Raw genomic sequence first — 22,918 nt, 5'->3', positions numbered from 1 at the left:
AGCTTTTCTGGGGTGTTCACCAAGAGCCTTTAACCTACATCAGCTGAATCAAGAGTTGGGGATGCCTAGCCTGCCTTTTTCTCATCACAGTCAGGGTGAAGCAAGGCTCTATAGTAGGTTTGGTTAAACCCAACCTATTTGATGCTGCCAAACTTGAGGCTGCGATGCGAGATCAGGGAGCTGGTGTCAGAACGCACTTCCGAATCACTAGGAAAGGCTTCCAGTTCAACAGGTTCTGAACATTAAAAGTCTATGAGACATTCATCCAGGAACTGCTAGTTGCTGACAACTGTGATTTGAGACACATACACAAAAAGACATGCAAATGTTTATGAATCACTTCGCAGAATTGGCAGAATGTTATGGACTGATAAATCTGAAAGGAAACAAAACCCCAAATCACAGACAGTTTGGCAACAGCCTACACAGAACCAAAATAGAATAATATTATCAATGAATTCTACCCGGGCAGGGCACTGTCCAATGACGTAAGACAGACAAAGAAGTAGAAAATCAAATCAGTAAGACTGAGATCTGAACCTAGCTCTGGAGATTAATCCAGTTCCTTGAGCAGTTTCCGCTGTGTCACAAAATAACCACTCAACACGAGACTGCGGGACAAGATTACTACAAACTACCTCCTTGACATTTACATAATGTTCACAGGGTTCCCAAGTAGTTGCCGGATAGAAACTGAAAGAGGACATAAGCAGTCAAGGAAAATAAAATAATTATGTTAAAGACATAATAAACCCCTAATCAAACACTGTGGAATAGCAATGGACTGTCAGGAGGCAGACCAGTTTGCCATCAGAAACTGGCAGGGAAGTTCCTCTGTTGAGCAGAGGCTATGAGGAGATTGGAAGATCAAGAAGCAATCATGAAAACCTTGCAAGTAGCAAACACTGCACATCAGCACAGGAAGAAGCTTATAATATGGTAATCATAATGATTACGGATCATCCAGTGTATATGAGTCTTTTCAAACACCAAAATGAGTGACGAGAATCTCACCATCAGTGATGCCTTCTTCAAAATATGAAGCATAGGGTGTGTGTGTGCTTGTATGTGCGTGTGTCTATAAGGATTTTATGGGTGTAATATTAGATGGCCCTTGATGGTGTTTGTTGTTCTACTGAATTTGACATTAATTGAGACATTTTATTTCCAAAATTATTTAATTGTAGAGCCACTTAAATGAGGCTGATCATTTTTTAAATTACTTATTTAGAAGTGCACTTAATGAGATCCTAAAATGCAGTTAGCACCCCAGCCCTGAAACAATGCTCACAGAAACACTGCTTCGCTGAGCGGGACATATGTGATGGGAATGGATGAGAGTAGGAGGCCCAAAGACCTGCTACAGGGTGATAAATAGGGCAGCACGGTCTCAAACGCTACGATATCCCAGTAGACTGGTGGAAAGTAATAATTATAATAATAATGATAATTGTGGTATTTGTTAAGTACTTACTACGTGCCAGGCACTGTACTAAGCACTGGGGTAGATACAAGCTTATCAGGTTAGACACAGTCCACCACAGCAAAGATAGTCAGATGTACAGGTGGAAGACAAGAGGGAGAGGGGCTGCCCTCCTTAAAGCAAAGGCTTCTACAGATTGATATATCAGGAGGCAGACCCCCAAACCAGAGACAGATCCTAGAAGGGACAAACACACCAGCCCTACCAGGAACTACATTTCCACACACACACGATAAAGGGAGGGTTAGTCACTCATTGGTCTTCTCGGTCATAAGCATGGAAAGGCTCCCTGCATCGACTTCAAAGAGATGATCCAATTAGGCAAGAGGGGTCCTGCCAATCAAGAGATCTGCCTATGGGAACCTTAAAAGATAAGGTTTAAGGATTTGAAAATTCTTTAACCAAGAGGATTTAGTAGGCCAGCTCGCGCATCACTGGAGAGGGAAAGAACCTGGGGGAGGGTGCCTGGGCGACGTCAAAATCCCACCAACATGAACTAGTCACATAATAGCAGCAGAAAGACAGATGGAGAAGAGGAATGGTGGTGGGGAGGGGGTGGGGCAGAGGGAGGAGGGAGAAAAGCAAAGCAACACTAATCATCCTCATCCCTCTACAGGAACAGGAGTCTAACAATACACACATATCTCTAGATGTATGAAGATGAAATTCCTCTCATCAATCACTGTTAACAGCACCAGTGACTCATTGTACCAGCGGACTATTGACTACCTAATCAACCCTCACCCAGCCTCACCACACTTCCCACTCAATCACAAAGAGAAGTGCTCACTCGATTCTTCCTGTAGAAGAGGTTAAGGAATAGAACATCAGTCCTGATCTGCAGCTCTCTTCCTGAAGGGGTGGAGTTTGCTCCATTTATTTTTGACCTCTCTAGTTGTAAATAGGTTTATGTTTGCCTCTCCAGTTATTAAAACCCTCTCCCTAGTGCACACACATATTGAGTATATATAGAGAACATACATATTCATGTGTGCATATACATATCTGTGTACTCAGTGTTTATTTACTAGTTCCACTTGAGTTGTACATACTCTTATGATCGTCTGCTCTGTTGAATGTAGGCTCCTCGTGAGGAGGAAACATGCTACCCTGCTATTCTGTACTTCCCAAGCAATTAGCACATTGCACCACACCAAGAGTTCGCTCAATAAATGCTGCTGTTCTTGCTCCTGCAAGAAACTCATCTCTTGCTACACTCCTGTAATGTTACACGTCCTTCCCCCATCATACTTAACCTCTTAGGTCTCTACATCCTGTTCCCTTCAGTCTTGCTGGGAATTTTTAAACTCTCTAAAACCTCTTTGGAAAGCCATTTTGGAAGTGATCAAAAATCAAACCACAATTTCTACCTTGTGCTGACTGCAGAGGTGATACACTAGGATGCAAACCTCGCTGAGATCACTTACATCTGTCTCCACAACCACAAACTTTCGCCAAACTCAAATAGGACTCATCTCATTTTCACATACAAGGCTCAAGCTGAAGACAGAGAGTGGCAGTGGAATGGACCCAAAAAAAAAGGACAGGAAGAGGCCTGGACAATCCACAAACTAAGAGACCCCTGTGACTTGTGGCTCTTGTTTTGATTTGCTTTATTTATGGAGAAATAGTAATCCTATTCTAATAAAATCATTTCTTACTCTACTTTCAAAATGGAAATGATGAAGGTGCAGGCTTCCAGTGCTCACTCTATGCTCTGTCCTAGAAGCAGCATGATGTGGTGGAGAAAGCACGGGGCCTGGGAGCTAGAAGGACCTGGGTTCTAATCCCGGCTCTTTCACTTGTCTGCTGTGTGACCCTGGGCAAGTCACTTCACTTCTCTGTGCCTCAGTTACCTCCTTTGTAAAATGGGAATTAAGACTGTGGACTCCACATGGGACAGGGACTGTGTCCAACCAGATAACCTTGTATCTACGTAGAACAGTGCTTAGCACACAGTAAGCACTTAATAAATACCATCATTATTAGAAGGAACACGACAGACATTTCTTAGGGATTTGATGGAGCAACACAGATATTCTAATACATCCCTTCCTCTAAGGCTGGAATAGAGTACACCCAGACAAACTCGTGATTATTTAGGGACTGATCATGCAGGCCCTTTCCTCTCTGCTTTTCATTCCATTCGACTGCTTGTTAGTACCGCTGGGCTGGAGCTGGGAGAGGGAGATAATTCAAATCAGTCAGTTTTATATTTTATGAGCAGCTCTGTGAAATGCTTGCTGGAGGAGGAATTGGGAGCCAATATATGAAATGAGGTGTGGGGATTATCTATGTATTTCTTTTGTCAGTGTTATGACTCTCCCATTAGCAGAGCTAATTGAGAATTGGTTGTGTGACAACTCATTCGTGGAATGGAGGGTCTTAGACAGAAAAGTGTCTGGCCCACAGCCACCTGGCAAGTTCGAATGGACATAAAATAAAAGTCAGGTCTCAATGCAACTTAGTGTTGAGGGGATATTGATGGACTCCTTCCCCTGAAGTACTATAACATGTCTGTAATACTAACCTCCAGATAAGAAAGTCACAGTCATTTCCTGGTTTCTGGGTCAGCCCCATAAACAGAAACAATTTACAAGGACCTGCTTGTGCTTTTCAAACAGACAAGGGACACAATATATATATATATATATATATATATATATATATATATATATATACACACACACACATGCATATATGTGTGTATGTGTGCATGTGCACGCATAGTATTTGTTAAGTGCTTATTATGTACCAGGCACTAAGTTCTGGAGTAGATACAAATAATCAGGTTGGACACAGTCCATGTCCCACTTTCAATCATATTTATTGAACACTTACTGTGTGCAAAGCATTGTACTAAGTGGTTGGGAAAGTACAGTACAACAACAGATGGATACATTCCCTGCCCTCAGCGAGCTCAGGGTATTAATACCCTTATTACAGGTGAGAAAACTGAGGCACAGAGAAGTGAAGTGATTTGTCCAAGGTCACAAATTAGCCAAGTGACAGAGCCAGGATTTAAACCCAGGTTCTCCTGATCGCCAGGCTCGGGCTCCATCCACAAGGCTGTGCTGCCTCTCTCCTTGCAGTAGAAGTAGCAGAGCGTAGGCTACGGCATGTATCGAGCACCCGTTTGGAGCACGATACTGTGTTAGGAGCTTGGCAGGTAAAGAATAACAAATTCACACATTCCGTCCTCACAGGGAGCTTCCATTCTAATGGGCTAGACCAACATACACGCAATTACAACTAGAGCAGACAAAAATAAATAAAGCGGGTAAACGTTAAGGAGGGCATAAATACGCTCGTAAGCACTAGAGTTGACTGAAGGGGTGATATGACTAGGGATGCTGGGAAAACAATTGGAGAGAGCTTGTTGGAAGAGGCAGAATTTAGGAAGGATTTGGATGGGGAGAGAGCTGTGGTCTGTCTGATGTGGGGAGGGAGGGAGTTACGAGCCAGGGAAACAGCAGGAGCAAGGGGATGGAGCGGGGAGAGTTGAGGACAAGATATAGCAAAAAGGCTGGCTTGGGATGAATGAAGACAGCAGATTGGGGAAGACTGGGAGGAGAAAACAGAAATCTTTGCTTAATTAGTACTTGAAAGGAAACAAGCCTGAAACATAGGGGGTTGGGGTTTACTTTTGGATTTTATAGTTTAAACCCTAGTTTTTCTTTTTTTTCAATCCTGTTTTAAGCCAAAGCTTCAGAGTAAAATTTAATTTACTCTCTGGAAATGCTCTCAGCCAGGTTCAAGCAGAGTTTGGCCACTCTTCAAAAGATTCACTCAGCATTTTCCTCTGAGCCTAGGTCGGACACCCTATCTCCCTTATTTCTTCTGAATGTCCTTTTTGCGGAGCACTCCTCGGGCTTCACATCCAGAGGACATTTTAACAAGAAGGCCGCAGGCGCAGAAATCTGAGTCTAATAGGCAGGTCGGGGCCAGAAGAGAGAACTCTTTCTAGAAACTAGTTGCAGGGAAAAAAAACCCAAAACAAACCCTTTTCTGTTTTAACCTTGGGCAAGTCACTTAACTTCTTTGCACCTGTGCTTCATCACTTTTAAAAGGGTAAGAATTCATAGACTGCTCCTACAAAGAGACAGAAGCAAACTCTTCCCTTATGAGGATGTAGTCATTCTTTTGGGCCCTGGTGAACTGGAAAAAAAAAGACAATTTGCTACATGGGTCTTAACTGCCTTAAAATATTGAGATAATGAAAGATGAACATTTTGTTCTCCCACATTCCACTTGTATACAACACCTCAGGTTAAAGGTACATCCTAATTATCCAGCCTTTCTAAATAATAATAATTATGACATCTGTTTAGCACTTACCTTGTGCCAGGCCCTGTGCTAAGTGCTGGTGGATCTGAGAAAATCGGGTCAGATACAGTCCCTGCTCCACATGGGGCTCACAAGTCTCAAATAGTAGTAAGAATGAATCACTCAACCGGTGGTATTTATTGAATGCTTACTACGAGCAGAACGCTGTACTGAGCATTTGGGAGAGTTCGATGTAATAGAATTCGCAGAATTCGCTCATTGCTCACAATGAGCCTGGGTAGTGTAAAAACGTAGGTGATATTTTGCAAAGGGGAGAGGTGCTCTCAGAGGATGACAATTCCAGCTTCAGACCTTTACCTCCATTTCTGTGTTGACAGCATGCACCTTCTGTACCATATCTTCAGCCTCCAGCATGCGACGATTCAGCTGGGGAGAGTGCTCAGCCGGGGTCAGCTCACTGTCGTATGACTCCAGGATGGCTCTCATCCCATCGCGTTCCTGTGGACAAAGACAGACCCAAGGTGGTGAGTCAAGGAGAAAGAGTGGAACATAGTGACAAATCTGGGACACTAAGTGAATGACCATCAGTCACTTCCCTTCATTCATTCAATTCATTCACTTGTGCACAGCACTGTACTAGGGCTTGGAAAGTACAATTCGGCAACCAAGAGAGACAATCCCTACCCAACAAGGGGCTCACAGTCTAGAAGACGGGCTCACGGGCTTCCTTTCACGGGACTAGGAATCTTGAAGGCGGTACCTTGTACAACTTCTGGTTTCCCTGGAAGAGGTAGGTGCATTTCAAAGATACTTCGGAATGTACAACCAGCCGTCATCTACAAGTGGCAAAAATCATCAATAAAACTGACTGAGACTAAAGCAGTAAGGTCTTAAGAGCGTATGACAAACACCAAACAAACTCTCTGCCCACATGAAGCTTAAACAATCGTTCAATAGCACTGATCGAGTGCTTACTGGGTGCAGAGCACTGTACTAAACGCTTGGGAGAATACAAGGTAACAGATTTGGTGGGCAAGTTCCCTACTCACAAGGAGCCTACAGTCTAGGGATACACATATAGTGGGGGAGAGAGAGAGAGAGGCAGAAATGATAAACAGTGAGGGGAGAAGGAAGAACAATGATAAAGAAAAGAGTAATGCCTTCAGGAAGAAATCTTAAAATTTTTGAAAGAAGGAATGACTGAATGTACAATTGCCAGAGGAGTTTCTTCACCCAAGAAGCACTACTATGTTGGAGTCCCAGAGATGTGGCCTTCAATTTGCTAATAACCTATTAATAAGTGAGCTACAACCCCACATGATTCCTCACAACTGGTTCGATCCTACTTTGCGCTGCAAGGGCCTGCCGGTCGGCATTATTAACATAATTTCTCTCTCTCTCAGAAGGGAAATGAAATTGCTTACATGCATGTGTTATACCTCTCCCCCAGTGAAAAATGCCATTTGTCATGACTCTCTCACTTCCAAATGTCAAATCAAAAGTTCAATACAGGAGCCTACTTTCACTAGCTATATCTTCAAAGATATGAAATGAGTTCGAGATGAAATATGAGTGAAACACTCATGTAAATATGACTGTTCTTCCAGATCTGTACTTTTAATTATTTCGTAGAATATTGATATCCGCTCTTTCCTCTCCATCCAAACTGCTACCTTGCTGGTACAAACTCTCATAATATCCCGACTGGATTAGTGTATCAGCCTCCTCTCTGATCTCCCATCCTCCTGTCTCTCCCCACTCCAGTCTATTCTTCACTCTGCTGCCCAGATTATCTCTCAACAGAAATGCTCTGAGTATATCACTCCCCCCTCAAAAACCTCCAGTGGTTGCCTATCAACCTCCGCATGAAACAAAAACTCCCCACTTTTGGCTTCAAAGCTCTCCATCATCTTGCCCCCTCCTACCTCACCTCCCGTCTCTCCTTCCACAGTCCACCTCGTACACTCCGCTCCTCCGGTGCCATTAACCTCCTCACTGGGCCTCGTTCTCGCCTGTCCCGTCTTCGACCCCTGGCCCACGTCCCACCGCTGTCCTGGAAGGCCCTCCCTCCTCACATCCGCCAAACTAACTCTCTTCCCCTCTTCAAAGTCCTACTGAGAGCTCACCTCCTCCAGGAGGCCTTCCCAGACTGAGCCCTCCCTTCCCTCTGCCTCCTCCTCCCCTCCCTATTCCCCCTTCTCCCTTGCTTTGCTCTTCCCCCTTCCCCTCCCCATAGCACTTGTGCATATCTGTATATATCATTTATTACTCTATTTCATTAATGGTGTGTATATATCTATGATTCTATTTATCTTGATGGTGTTGATGCCTGACTACTTGTTTTGTTTCGTTGTCTGTCTCCCCAGTTTAGACTGTAAGCCCGTCGTTGGGCAGGGATTGTCTCTATCTGTTGCCAAATTGTACATTCCAAGCATTTAGTACAGTGCTCTGCTCACAGTAAGCGCTCAAAAAATACGGTTGAATGAATGAACAGAGCACAGGCCTGGCAGTCAGAAGGTTGTGGGTTCTAATCCGGGCTCCACCATTTGTCTGCTGTGTGACCTTGGGCAAGTCACTTCACTTCTCTGGGCCTCAGTTACCTCATCTGGAAAATGGGGATTGAGACTGTGAGCCCCAAGGGGGACAGGGGCAGGGTCCCTGAACTAAAACAACAACAACTGCAACAGCTATGACAACAACTACTACTATGACTCCTACAACTCTGACAACTACTAGCATTGGCAACAACACAGCACTCGGGGGGAAAAATGCACAAGCGAAAATTGGGCAGGCCCAAACAATCTAAGGGTTAGGTGCATATGGGTTTGGCAAGGGACATGGTAGGAGAGATGAAATGATACACAATAAAAGACCAAGTTCAGAGTCTAGCAATTCTGGTGGTAAAGGGGCCTCAAAGAGCTGCCACTAGGGTCAGGAGTCCAGTCACGACCAAAATTCCCAACATCCTACGATTTGGAGACACCAGCTTAAATGCCCCACATGTGCATGGCCTAGAGGGAAGGTGGCAGGGGATTCTGATGGGCAAGAAGGCCAAGGAAGGTGGTGCTGCAGTTTCATGGACCCACATAAAATGGGGCACACTGGGAGGAGGGCCTCTGGGCGGCACAATGGGAATGTGGCAGAGGATTTATCATCCTTATATATTTGTACATAGGCCACGAGAAGCAACGTGACGTAGCAAAAAGGGCATGTGCCTGGAAGTCAGAGGACCTGGCTTTCGATCCTGGGTGTGCTGCTAGCCCGCTGTGTGACCTAGGACAGATCGCTTCACTTCTCTGGGCCTCTTCTGAAAAATGGGGATTAAATCATAATCCTTCCTATTTAGATTGAAAGCCCCTCGTGGGACAGAGAATGGGTCCTATCCCAGGACTTAGAGCAGTGCTTGACATGTAGTAAGTGCTTAACAAATATCATCAATAATAATGACAACATTAAAAATAAGGAATACATGAGTGATCCTGGTGGAGATTCCTGACTCTGGAGCCCTTCTTATAACCAAATTTCTACTGTCTGTATGTGCTCAATGCCCACAGTTTGTTCATTTTTGTTCAGTGCATTCCAAGGACCCAACCATTACCATCTGGCAGCTTTCATTCATATAACAATAATGATTAATAATTATGGGACTGGTTAAGTACTTTGTGTCAAGCACTGTTCTAAGCATTGGGATAGATTCAGCTGGACACAGCCCCGTCCCACATGGGGCTCACAGTCTATACAGGAGGCAGAAGGCTGTAATCCCCATTTTACAGATGAGGTAACTGAGGCCCAGAGACGTGAAGTGACTTGTCCAAGGTCACACAGCAAACAAGGGGCAGAGCGGGGATTAGAATCCGGGTCCTCTGACTTCCAGGCCCATGCTCCTTCCACTAGGCCACAGTGCTTCTCAAAGATGGACCAGCAGACTATTAACTCTTTTTTGAGGGAGGGGTGGAGGTGGGGAAGCAGGAAAAAGTCAATAAGAATCCTGTCCATATTTCCACTTCCCAAGGGGAGCCCCATCCTTGTCCCAGCAAACTTTCTGCAGAACAAAAAGGGAAGTTCCTAATCCAGGGAGAGAGATGATGCTGAAATCACCCCTCCCCCCACGCCCTTGACTGTACAAATCGCCTCCAATCCTACGGTCCCATTGACTAACACTGCTATTCATCTCCCTGCTATCTGCCCATCTGACTTAGTGGCCTCCATTACAGGCTTTATAATTAGTTGATGACAAAAACAAATCCAATAAGTGAAAAATTAAAGTTACAAATCTAGCTGGAGCCAGTCACGTATCCAGGGAAAATCTGTTCCTGGAGTAAAGTTTATCTAGTGTCATAACTTTATTGAAATCCTATATCTTCCTATCGACTTTTATGGTTTCAAGCTGGTTACCAGAGTTATCATTATTAGAGTCTCAATGTTGCTCAAAGGGCCATGGGGGGGGGGGGGGGTTTCCTTTCATAAACAAGCTGTAATTGTCTTCTTTATTGATCAATAAATCTCTAAACTGCCTCACTTCACTACGGTTCCATTCTGTTAAGTCTTCTGCAACTAAGCTACCCTCGAAGTAGAAAAATAAAAAATTAAAGTGTTGTGTTTTGTTTTTTTAAAAGATTGTTTTGTCATTAGCCGTAAAGGAGCAAGAATTGTGCTGGACGACTTTGATAATGGCTTTTTAATGACAGATTCTAGTCACAAGGAAATCCGCTTCATTTCCACATGAGCAAACTTCAACTATTAATCCGAAAACAAACACCCGCCTCGCTGCTCTCTCGGCTCCTGCACAGATCAGAGCGTGAGAGAGCTCGCTGCCTTGGAAAGTACAAATCATCATGGTCTGTTCTATTCAGTGCCTTTACCATGGTTCAGAAGCAGGCCCATTTCCGGCAGTAAAATTCGCCTCTTGCTTAATTAACATTGACTGAAAGAGAATGTTAATAGTCTGTTGCTTATGAGGAAATCAACTAAAGGATTTTGTGTGTAAGCTTTTGAATCAAACCAACCCAATTAGTAAGGGAAATACAACAAGAAGAGTCTAGACAAAGCAACAGACAGTAGCAGCGTGGCCTAGTGGAGAGAGCATGGGCCTGGAAGTCCAAGGACCTGAGCTCTAACTCCAGCTCTGCCATTTGCCAGCTTTGTGACGTTGGGCAAGTCACAACTTCTCTGAGCCTCAGTTTCCCGAACTGCAAAATGGGGACTGAATCCTACTCCCTTTCTACTTAGACTGTGCACTCCATGTGGGGCGGGGACTGTGTCTGACCTCATTATCGTTTACCCCAGCATCTAGTACAGTGCTTGGCACAGCAGTAATATAATAATGCAATATTACTATCATTAATAAAATCAATGACCACTGAGATCCCATCATCTTTGGCTTTGTGATAACAAAATGTGGACAATTCATGTCAACAGCCAGGAGGGGTCATTTCTGAAGTGATTTTGAACTGAAGTGATTTTGCACTTTCATCACGGGGAATAAAAGGGCTTTGACTCATGCTGCAGACAGAATGCTAAAAGGCTCCCTAGCAACCTCCCTTTCCTCTATTACCTCAGAGTGGGCAGAAAACTGCCCTAGGGCTGGTACAGGTACCCCTCGCACTGAGCAGGGGCAAGGATGACCGTCAAGGATTAGATTTCAAGAGCTGTTTGGCTACATTTTAGACAAGTGATTAATAATGGGTTACTAGAGGGAAATAAGGGACTTAGATGAGGGAGAGGTAGGGAATTTGGGTGGTGGCATTGCTAACCACTAGGATATATGTTTCTAGGTACTGCTGCAGTGCAGGGCAACATAAAGCAGTGTGGTTAAGTCATTAAAAAATGAGGATTTTTGTGGAACGTGCTCAGTGGGAGTATAATAAACAAGAGAAACTAAGCTGCAAAAGGTAAACTAAGGCAGTTTTGCTAAGATTTCAGTAAATTAAGAAATCCATATCCCTCTTTCTCTATTCCCTTTCCTCACTTCCCTCTCCAATTCATCAGCAGTTTTCTACCTCCATTAAAAGCCAGGAGGAAATGTGGTTGAGCATTTTCAAATTCTGAGAGTTAAACTAAACTCTGCCTTGTTTTCATTTTTAATAAATTCCCTCCCTGAGTCACTATTCCACACTAGATAGATGCCTGATTCACTCTTGCCTTTCCTCCCACTCAAATCTAACTCTTTTCATAAATGGGCCTTCTATTTTTCCTCACTCTACAGGTGGTTTGCTCAGCTTGAGAAGCTTTCGCTTCCGTTTCTCATTTTTTAAAAACCTTCTCTAACACACCACTCGACTCCTTCCCAACAATCAATTTCACCAAGCCAGGGTCACCTTCACCCACAACTCAAGTCTCTGTAGGGAGGAGAGAGACCTAATTTTATGAAAGCACACAACTTCAACCCCCACTCCAACACTGAGCCCCTTACAAAAGTGCCACTTTAGGAAAATGTTTAACAATTCAAATGAAATTTTAACCCACAATTCCCATTCTGTTCTTCAGCCTCAGGTGAAAATTCATGATTACATCATCTCACTCCCTGTTTCACTTTACGTTTGACCTAGAAATGACCTACATCAAAACCATTATGAAAAAAACTGGTGCTGATTTTGTCTTACAACTCGCTAAGCCATTTTTGCTCTGTTTCACCCAAGATGAGGGTGAGCAAAGGCCCCAAAAGCTGGACTGACGATTAGGCAGCAAGATTACTGGGAATCTGAGAATGCCTTAAAATGATGTGTGTTCAGGTTTGAGGGCAGATTTACAGTAAAATAATAATAATAATGGTATTTGTTAAGTGCTTACTAGTGTGCCAAGCACTGTTCTAAGCACTAGGATAGATACAAGGTAATCGGATTGTCCCACGTGGGGCTCATAGTCTTAATTCCCTTTTTACAGATGAGAGAATTGAAGCACAGAAAAGTTAAATCTTTTGCCCAAGGTCATGCAGCAGAGTAGTGGCGGAGGCGAATTAGAACCCACCTCCTGTGACTCCCAAGCCTGGGCTCTTGCCACCAAGCCATGCTACAGTACCATGGGACAGAAGGGAGTGATCTGGATCAAGTAAATGAGTCTGATGAAGGAGCTAGCCCTACCCATATAGGGTAATTGTTTTTTTAAAAATGACTTTTCCCTGTGTTTCCTACATTCTAATCCATCCTCCACACTTATCTATTTCGGCAGCTCCTCGACTCTGACTCTTGGAAAATCAGAAGGAATAAACAAGGCTTTCAGCTATGGCCGCAGCTGCCATGTTATCACTGAGGAGAGCAGAGCCTCATAAGCTTCTTACCCCTGAGAAGCGGCAACCTTCTCCTCCAAAAGTGGGCCCTTATCTGATTTAATGCCCACCCTTTTTAGTTACCAACCAGCTTTGCTAAATCCTAAAAAAACCTGAAACACATATTTGAGCTTCTAAAGAATGCCAATGTAAGGGTCCACTCAGTCTGCATGGTTAAGTGCTAGCCATGACATATATGTGTAGATGTGTATTACAGATTATATATTACATATTTACTCATACAATTAACTCCACCACATAATCACCCCACACATATTTGAAAAAAATAAAATATATTTTGCATCACATAACTGTAAGCAGCAAAAGCCACTACAGGAGAAGGAGGAAGAAGAGGAGGAAGATGACAAAGATGACCAGAAGGGGAAGAACTTGACCACACGAGATTGGGTCTCATCCCTCAGAAAAGAGGAAGAGTGGGAGTCACATAGACCTGGGTTCTGCCACTTGTCTGCTGCGTGACGTTGGTAAAGTCACTTCATTTCTCTGTGCCTCAGTTACCTCTCATCTGTCAAATGGGGTTGGAAACTGTGAGCCCCATGAGGGATGTGGTCTGTGTCCAATGTGATTATCTTATCTACCCAACAGCTTAGTACAGTGCCTGGCAAGTAGCAAGTGCTTACTTCCTAGACAATAAGCTCATTGTGGGCAGGGAATTTGTCTATTTATTTCTATACTGTTCTCTCCCCGAAGTTTAGTACAGTGCTTTGCACACAGTGAGTCCTCAATAAATATGACTGGCTGAACGCTTAACAAATACCATTAAAAGTATTTTCTTTCCATTCACTTTCTTATCCTTCCCTCCCTTTTTTCTCCTCTTTCCCGTATCATTAGATTTAATTTGTATATGACCCACATAATATCCCGCTATTATCCTAACTGTCCCATTATGGTATGGGACACTACTAACCATGAGATTTTTTATCAATGAAAATGTGGCTCACAAGAACGTTGTGTGACTGACACTGTGCGCTGGTAAAACCTTTTTCTTGTGGTACTGCTGCTGCATGTTAAGAGACATTCTCATCCAAATAATCTTCCAGCTTGGCCCACAGTCTGATAGGCTCCCTAGCAGAGTATCTCAAAGACCACTTAATCACTGGTCCGATTAGAAGAACTAGATAGGGTTACTTGGTTCACTAAGGCTCTTTCAATGTTGCCATCAGGTTTCATAGTCACCTTTATAGATAGTTTGGAAGGCATTGTTGGGTGATGTTAATGCAAGTATGATTGACACAGAAATACTGTCCCCTTCCCCCCCCACTGTGAGCCCACTGTGGGCAGGGATTGTCTATTTGCTGTACTGTACTTTCCAGGTGCTTTGTACAGTGCTCTGCACACAATAAATGCTCAATAAATATGATTGAAGGACTGAATGAATGAAATACAGAGAAAAGTCATTCAATGAATCAGGAATGGTAACTGAAGCAGAAATGGCCTGGTCCTGTTCTGAATGTGTTAAACAGGTTCACATTCCCCGAATCTATGACATGTAGTACACAAATACAGATAAAACCTTATAGATTTTATACTTAAACTACTATCTGTATAAGCACTTATACCATATAAGCACTTATCCCAGGCTCCAAATGAGTAAAATCTAGTATCGGCAGGATAGGGATCTCCAAAAAAAAGTCCCAGCCTCTCCAACTTCCAGCAAGGAGGGAGAAGGAAGTCAGCATGAGGACAGCCTTGGCAGACAAAATCTGAGATTTGGGAGGTTTCTGTTTTTTAATGATAAGGCTGCCTTGGAGAGTTTATTGTCCACGGATTTCAAAGACAGACTACTGACAGGCTGAGTGCCATTTATCTTGACCAACAGAGCTGGATATTCTGTTCATTCATTCATTCAATTGTATTTATTAAGTGCTTACTGGGTGCAGAGTACTAAGTGCTTGGGAAAGTACAATACAACAACAAGCTGTTTGAGCAGCAACTCCGTGGCCCGTCATCATCATCATCAATGGTATTTATTAAGTGCTTACTATGTGCAGAGCACTGTACTAAGTGCTTGCTAGAGTACAACAAGAGTTTCCAGACACGATCCCTGCCCACAGTGATCTTGCAGTCGAGGAAATCCATTCCACACAATTACATGGACATCTGCATTTGAAACAACAAGCTGCCTAGAACTCACTAGGGCAACAGACACATGGACACTATTCCAGAAGTCAGCTGAGACAATGTAATCATGCAGCCATTTTTGACAAATTCACTTTCCAAATGAACAGAAAGTCTGCATTTTCTCCTTTCCAGCTGCTCTTGACAGGAGCTCCTCAGCCCTTTATCCCAGAGTCAGTCGATGCATCTCATTTCAAGAATCAATAACACACTCAAGGGGTTGTTTTAAAAAGAAAGTGAACTCTAAAGTTAGAATCCTCTGGGCCCCTTCCCTGAGGAAGGGTTCTTAAACTTGCTTTCTAATGACAGGCAATCAAACCCAGCCAGTCAGCTTGAGGTTAACTGCACTTACGTAGAATTCATATTATTAATAATTGCACACCAGACTGAGGCCCGGACCAACTTATTTCCAAATCTAGGACACCTTCCCCCATCCCACCCCCCGGGATATATTACCATCCCCAAACCACAGGGGAATGGGGAGAGATACACTCAGTAAAGAGAGAAGCACCCAACTTTTCACACCTTAGTTTCAAACATTGCATTCAAAGCACATCTCATCAGAGATCTCCCAATAAAGAAATATTCTTGACCATAAGGATTCAAAACACTTCTCTCCCATCACCTGTAACAAATTTCACTATTTGGGAGTTATCTAAACAGCAATAAACCAACTTGGATTAAAACCAGGAATTCTTTCTTCATCTAACTCTACTGTTTAGCTGCAGTAAGCCTTTTCATCAAACTGGGGCTGACATCAAGTGACACCATGCACAAACGATAAAATAAAAGGAACCTATGTTAATTTCAAGCTTCATTTGAAATACAAGTAAAGGGAAGGAAATGTGTGCAACATACACTTGGTGATTAGGATTAGAGTGACCAAAAAAGTCTGCTTGCATGGTACAAATTTACTGGCTTTTTAGTCGTATGTAAATGAATGGCACTTTAAAGAAATGTAACTTTTTATATAACTTTATTTGTAAGAGGCACTTGCAGCAAGGAAAAAAAAGCAACAGAAAGTGAAGTCAGTGAAGATTAGATACCATTTTGTCTTCCTTCTGAGACAGTTGAATGGGGGATAGGATTAAGTTGATTTTTTTGTTCTAGAGAAGAATACACATTACAGATGCTTATGGGTAAACAGACAATAGTACTTACATAATACGAAGGAAATTTGTCAGGAATGGAATTCAGACAGGATGGAGATAAAAAGATGGATATTGGAGAAAGTTACTATTTTTAGCATGCTACCAAACTCTCGCTCACAAGAATGAAAGGGCACAAACAATGAAACTTGAAGGTTGGAGACAGAGGGCATAGAAAGCACATGGAATTCATTACTACTTATCAAAAGGTTGAAGATGGATTGAGACGCCTAAGCCGCACTCAAGTAATCATCCCTGTCTTTAAAGGGGAAAAGGTACGGATGTTAGCTAGTAAGCTAGCTCAGAGAAAGGCTGTTAAAGAGGGTAGCCATCACCAAGTTCCTCCTACGGTCTTTTGATGCTACTGTCGGCTGACTATGACGCAACAAGGGAAATCTTATGTTCTCTTGGACTCGCCAAGAGCTAAGATTGATTCCTTCTATTTACTAAAATAATTCTTCTTCTAAATGAGGTAAAATATTGTTTAATTTATTGTTTATCTGCAAAGAACCTGAAACATTATTTACAAGCAACCAACTCCTCCTTTGCATTTTCTTCATAAAATTCATTTGTTTACTACAGCAAAGGCTACAAACTCCCGGTTGCTCTTACCAATTTAGATCCCAAATCCTTTTACACTTCTTCTATCATCCTGCTCATTACTTTTATTCATTTTTAGCTGATGTCACACTGTGCCCTCTCCTCTGCAACCATCACTGTTCCCGAAGCATCTACTGGCGTGTTGTGGCTTTGAATGCCATTACTTCGCTATTGCACAGGGAAGAAGAGGGGAAAAATTAGGGGAAGTGGAGAGGAGAGTGTGACATTCCTTCCTGCACTTTCACCAAAAATAGTCAATTCCTAGGAGGCTATCCATAACCACTGATAATATTGTGCAAGTCTACTGCTGAAGATAAACCTGCATGGCACACTGCCATCAAGAAGGGCGTGGTTCTCGGTGTAAAAGCTTCCTATGGAAAAGAGCGGCAAGGAGGGGAAAGAGAAAACAGTTTCAGGTGACACAAGCACTCAGCGCGTACTACCACCACAAAGGGCAACCTTGTTATGTAAATAATGTGGCTGGGACTATGGATTCTACCTTGGTTTTTACAGCCACCCATGCACTTCTAATATTTAGGACAACTATAGGTACGTAGTCTAAACAAATTACACATAAGAGCCTGAACAGCAAAATTTTAGGGGCATACTCCAGTTTTCTGATCCTAGAGTAAGGTTCAGGGGCCTCCCCTCTTTCCCGAGCCTCAGTACAAGGTCACAGAATCCCGGAATAACCTTCTATTCCCTAAAAGCCCAGGACACGATCAATCGATATTGTATGATATTTACTCTGTGCACACCACCGTATTAAGCACTTGGGAGAATACAAGAGTTAACAGACATAATCCCTGATATCAGAGAGCTTACATTCTAGTAGGAGAGACAGATACCAAAATAAATCACAAGTAGGGGAAAAGAAGAGAGTCTAATGATAGTACATAAGTGCAACTGGGATGAGGAGGAAAGGAAGGGATGATTACTCAAGTCCTTAAGTGAAACCAAAGTACTGAAGTGGCAGGAAAAGGGGAACCCGAGTGGGCAAATGAGATTTCAGGGGGATTCTGAAGATGAGAAGAGCAATGGTCAGTAGGATGTGAAGTGGGAGGGAGTTCCAGGAAGAAGGAAGGGTGTGGCCAGGTGGTCAGCCAAGAACAAGGCAAGATGACTACGTTGGCTGGAGAGGAGCAAAGCATGCAAGCTAGGGAGGTAGTGGGAAAGCAGCAAGAGTAAGAGCACAAAAGAATTGATTTAGTGCCTCAGTGCCGATGGACAGACACTTCTGCTTGATGAGAAGAGAAATGGGCAACAACTGGAGATTTCTGATAGGGAGATGTGCAATAAATGGTGCTATAGAAAAATGGTACCAGAGTGATGTATGAACTGGAGATGGGAGAGATTGGAGGCAGGAAGGTCTGAGAGATGACTGCTTCTCTAGGTAAGGGGACTAAGACAAGTGCATGGTTCAGCATGGTAACTTTGGAAGGAGAGGAAGGGGCAGATTCTGGAGATGTAAAGGAAGAACTGACAGGACTTGGTTACTGGCTGGATAATGGGATTCAAGAGGAGTCAGAGATAATGCCAAGGTTTCAGGCTTGAGAGATCTGAGCTGCTGGCCAGGTTATTAACGGCGATGGTACAGTTAGGAGGAGGAGAGGATTTGGAAAGGGGCTATTTATTTTTAATTCACCACCTACCTGGAGACCAACACTACAGAAGAGTAGACATCTGGACCCAGTTTTCAGAATCAGGATGGGATCCAAAGAAGCCCCTCGGCTCATCTCAAAGTCAAAAATGGGATCTAGAATCCCCTCAACTTACAATTCTTCTATATTGAGTTTAGGCTCTAATATGAAGAAAAGGGAGGAGAGGGTCAAGCCCCTTAAAACCTATTTTGTAGCAACATTGCTTTTCCACAATATTCAATTTGGGAAGGTTTTGAAGCCAAGAAACCAAAAGTCTCCTTTATTAATGGAGCTGACCTCAGAAAGGAGATAGATGGAAGTTGAAAATGAAATGACAGTACCTTAAAGCTAGAAAGAAACTCAAATGTTATCTGGAACTACATCCTGCCTCTACACAGGTTAAAGTCTAGTAAATTTAGGGCAGATATTCTATTTCAATATCTTTAGAAAAAGAACCTCCTCGACCTCTTTTGAAAACTTGTCCAGTGTTTCGTCAACCTGTTGAGATATTCTATCCTATTTCAAACTTTCCAGGTATTAGTTAATCTAGTCTTTCTTGCCTGGTATATAATGGATAGTATAAAAACAACTAATTAGAATCTTTAAAAAGACACTTCAGATATACACAATTATTATCATCTCTTAATCAGCCCTTTTCTAAGCTAAATATTCCACTTTTTTCATATTTCCTCATAAGTTATACCTCAATACCAAATAGAAAAACACTAGAGCAGGCTGTAGACTGTCATCAATCTGTAGATTGTAATAGGAATAATTCCCTAATGCAAAAGATAGAAAAATAAACAACAGCAGGTGTCCTTCTGGCTTTCCTCTTCAAAACTGAAGACTTTAAAGTTGATGGACATCTTGTTAGGAGAGATTGTTAGCATTATTATTATTTTATGTGTTAAGCACTTATATGCCAAGCACTGTTCTAAGCACTGGGGTAGTTACAAGTTAATCTGGTCAGGCCCATCCCTAATCCACTTGGGGCTCACAGTCTAAGTTGGAGGAAGAACAGGCACTGAATCCCCATTTTACAGATGAGGAAACTGAAGCACAAAGAAGTTAAGGGACTTGCCCAAGGTCACGCAGCAGGCAAATGGCAGAGCCAGAATTAGAACCCAGGTCCCAGGCCTCGTGTTCTTTCCACTAGGCCTGGCTACTCCTCAGGGAAAGAAGTAAAATCATCAAGGAAAAGAAAATAAACTTTGAGAACATAGGCTTAAAGTGCTAGGAGGGTAGATTCAATGGCTGAAAAGCTTATAAAACTGTCTTGAGTCCTGAGTCCAAGGAAAGTGGGTGTCTTCAAAGGCATACCTTCACGCTTAAGAACAAATGATACTATTGCAAAATCATAACAAGAAGTTGAATTAGTTAAATGCAGAACTCCACAGAGCTCCCTCACTCCTAACAAAATCAGGATATTTCAACGAAGATAGATCATACCAAAGCATGATCACCGACAGATCTTGCAAGAGGTGAAATCAGCACTAAAAACAAAAACCTAACTTATTAATGCAAAATAGAATGCTGGCTAACTATCAGGAACTCTTGTTCAAGTGACCAAGATTCTGATCAGTTAATATTCATCTTTCCCTGTCCCACCCCCTCAAAACAGTGAAAAGGGAAGGAAAGGAAGACTGGAGAAAGTATCCTCCATCTGTTTCTCTCGTCAGTCTTCTGGTTTCTCTTCTCTAGAATTTCTGGCCGTCTCTGTGTCAAAATTCCTAGAGTTTACTTTCCCTCTCACTTCTCCCTGTCATTTTACTGGGCTCTGTTTATTGCTCTATTGTACTCTCCCAAGCGCTTAGTACAGTGCTTTGCAGACAGTAAGCACTCAATAAATACAATGGACTGATTGAATATTCAATAATATTAAAAAAGGAGAGTGATATGGGAAAATGTGACCACCACCTGTAGGCAGGAAAGGAAAGCTGATAACTGATGACTTCAATCTTTTTAGAAAAGATCTAATGGGAACAGTTGACCAGAGCCAGCCTTATTCACAATGGGAGTTTGGTGAGCCACACTAGAATAGGAGGAGAAACAGTTAAAGGGTATTTTTTTTTATAAACTGGATCCTGAACATAAACACTCTGGTGAAATTTATAACCCACCAATTGCTCTGCCATTTGCAGCCACTGTTTTGAAGTTTCTGAGGCCCGGAAAATAATAAATGTGGCATCCATCATTAAAAGTGTAAACTTAGGAAGACTTTGGCAATAACAAGCCAATCAGCCTAACACTGATACTATTAGAAGATATTAAAACCATATTTTGAAATAAGTTTCAACCATCTACAAGTACATTAAACTAGAATCAGCTAACATTGCATTATACAGACAAATTAAGCCAAATATTTTAAATTACCTTTTATGATAGAGTCATATATCACAGACAAAGGTTTGCAAAGACCCACACTCAATTTTACCAATAATCCACATTTTTCAATATGTGCTTTGGCTACAATATGATTGTGGAATGAGGGAGCATTCTTCTGATGGCATTTCCAACAGGAGTAAATCTTCACTTTTCATTATGGAATTTCACACTATTTTTGTAAGGCCATTTTTCCAACTTGCTGGGCCACCAAATTATTTCCTGTGCTTAAAAGTATTATGGGGAATAATAGTAATAGAATTAAACTCATACCGGCTGCAGTGTACTCTACTGAACAGATAGAAAGTATGGATCCCCCGCCTTCAGGGAGCTTATATTGTAATGGGGAAACAGACAAAAAAAGGTACAAATAATCAAAATAACTGATTTACAGTTGAATTAAACCTACATGAGAATTGGGGGGGGGTGGGGGTGTAGATATAAGTACGTAAGTACTAGAGGTGAATGATGGCTTTATATAGCTTGGATTTGCTGGGAATCAACTGGTAGTCAAAACAAATGATTGTCACCTTCAAATGATAATCATCTGCATTCTTTCATCCAGGTCACTGATAAAGACATTGAACGGGGCTAGCTGCACCAATGACCCCGGTGCTTGACCGGGATACCACTTGGTGCATGTTGACATTTGACTTTGCTGTTCACTTGCAATTGCAACCCATCTTGATTCCCCCCACGCTTACTACGTGGCTCAACAGACCACTCTCAGGATCTCAGGTAGATCTTGCTTAATGTCACTCACATTTCAAGGGCTTCAGATAATTCCTGATCTGTTGAAGTGTCTCTTCATTACATCTCTAAATAGTATCCCTTAATGCTACCTTAATTGGTTCATAAAATCTGCCCGTCTCCAGTAGGATAATTTAAGTTATTCAAGTACAAACAGACAGATTCAGAGGCAGTAAGAGTCTGCAGTGTACTCTCTGCCCATCTTCCTTCCCTGGATCAGAAAGTTGGAAAAACCTCAGTCTCAGCCCATTGCAATGCATCAAAAGCAATCCTAGCCTTCTGTTTCTTTTCAGATCTAGGGCGTCCTTAGGAAGAGAATTTGTTTCTGTGTCTTAGAACTTCTTCCTTCCTACCTCAATGTCCCCCCTAGATTCTAAGCTCCCTTCTAGATGGAAGCTCCTTATGGGCAGGGAGCATATCTACCAACTTTGTTTTAACATACTCTTCCAAGTGCTTAGTAAAGGGCTCTGCACACAGTAAATGCTCAGTAAATACCAATGATCGAATGTCACCACTGTAACAGTAATGGTGCCAGCAAATCCAATCCCTGCCTAAAACGGGGTAGAGGAGAGGAAGAAAATTTCCTTTAAATCCATATGGCAATTTCAATATACGAGCACTTCTGGCTACAGAAGTGCTGAGAGACCAGACAACTAGGCTGTCTGTTCTGCTGTGAACCCCATCTGCTGCAAGTCAAAAACCTCACCTTAAACTCCCATAAAAGCATATGAAAACCATAATAAACAAGTCTTGGAAAAAGTCACACACAGGATATGAAGCCTCAACCCTCCCTTTACAAACCATTGTCTATGATTTATTTTTATATTCCAGTTCACGGTTATTTGGATGACTCGCATTTCAGCTAGACTTTGTAGAAGCTGCCTTACTATTATGGTACTGGAGAAATTAACCTTAGTGCACTTACTTTTCCCAACAAACTTTCTTTGGTTCACCCATCTTTTACTGTTTCACAGAAACAAATAAATAAAAATGAGTTAGGAAAAGTTTGCAGGCTTTTAGAGGAAAGGGATCCTGTCTTATTCTCCCATACTCTTCCGAGCACTTACTACACTGTTCTGCATATGGAAGGTGCTCAATAAATATTACCGATTGATTGATATAGAACAAAAACCCCAAACTCACTGTTTTGAAATACGTCATTTCAAAGGTGAGTTGCATTCTATGTCCTCTAAAACAAGATCCATGGTGGCATGTTGAAGCATGC

The 22,918-nt window shown here is 42.4% G+C and overlaps 1 protein-coding gene across 1 annotated transcript in view; it reads right to left on the bottom strand.

Moving 5' to 3' along the window:
* MAD1L1 (mitotic arrest deficient 1 like 1) overlaps window positions 1-22,918 on the bottom strand; it is a 575,141-nt gene that overhangs the window by 328,969 nt on the left and 223,254 nt on the right. Inside the window, exon 12 of the mRNA XM_029056371.1 lies at window positions 6,128-6,268. Coding sequence (XP_028912204.1) covers window positions 6,128-6,268 — 141 coding nt within the window. The remainder of the gene's footprint in view (window positions 1-6,127; window positions 6,269-22,918) is intronic.

Source organism: Ornithorhynchus anatinus, chromosome 2, assembly GCF_004115215.2.
Source record: "Ornithorhynchus anatinus isolate Pmale09 chromosome 2, mOrnAna1.pri.v4, whole genome shotgun sequence".
Lineage (NCBI taxonomy): Eukaryota > Metazoa > Chordata > Mammalia > Monotremata > Ornithorhynchidae > Ornithorhynchus > Ornithorhynchus anatinus.
Note: the sequence above shows the minus strand (reverse complement) of the source record. Positions and strands in the feature narration are given on the sequence as shown.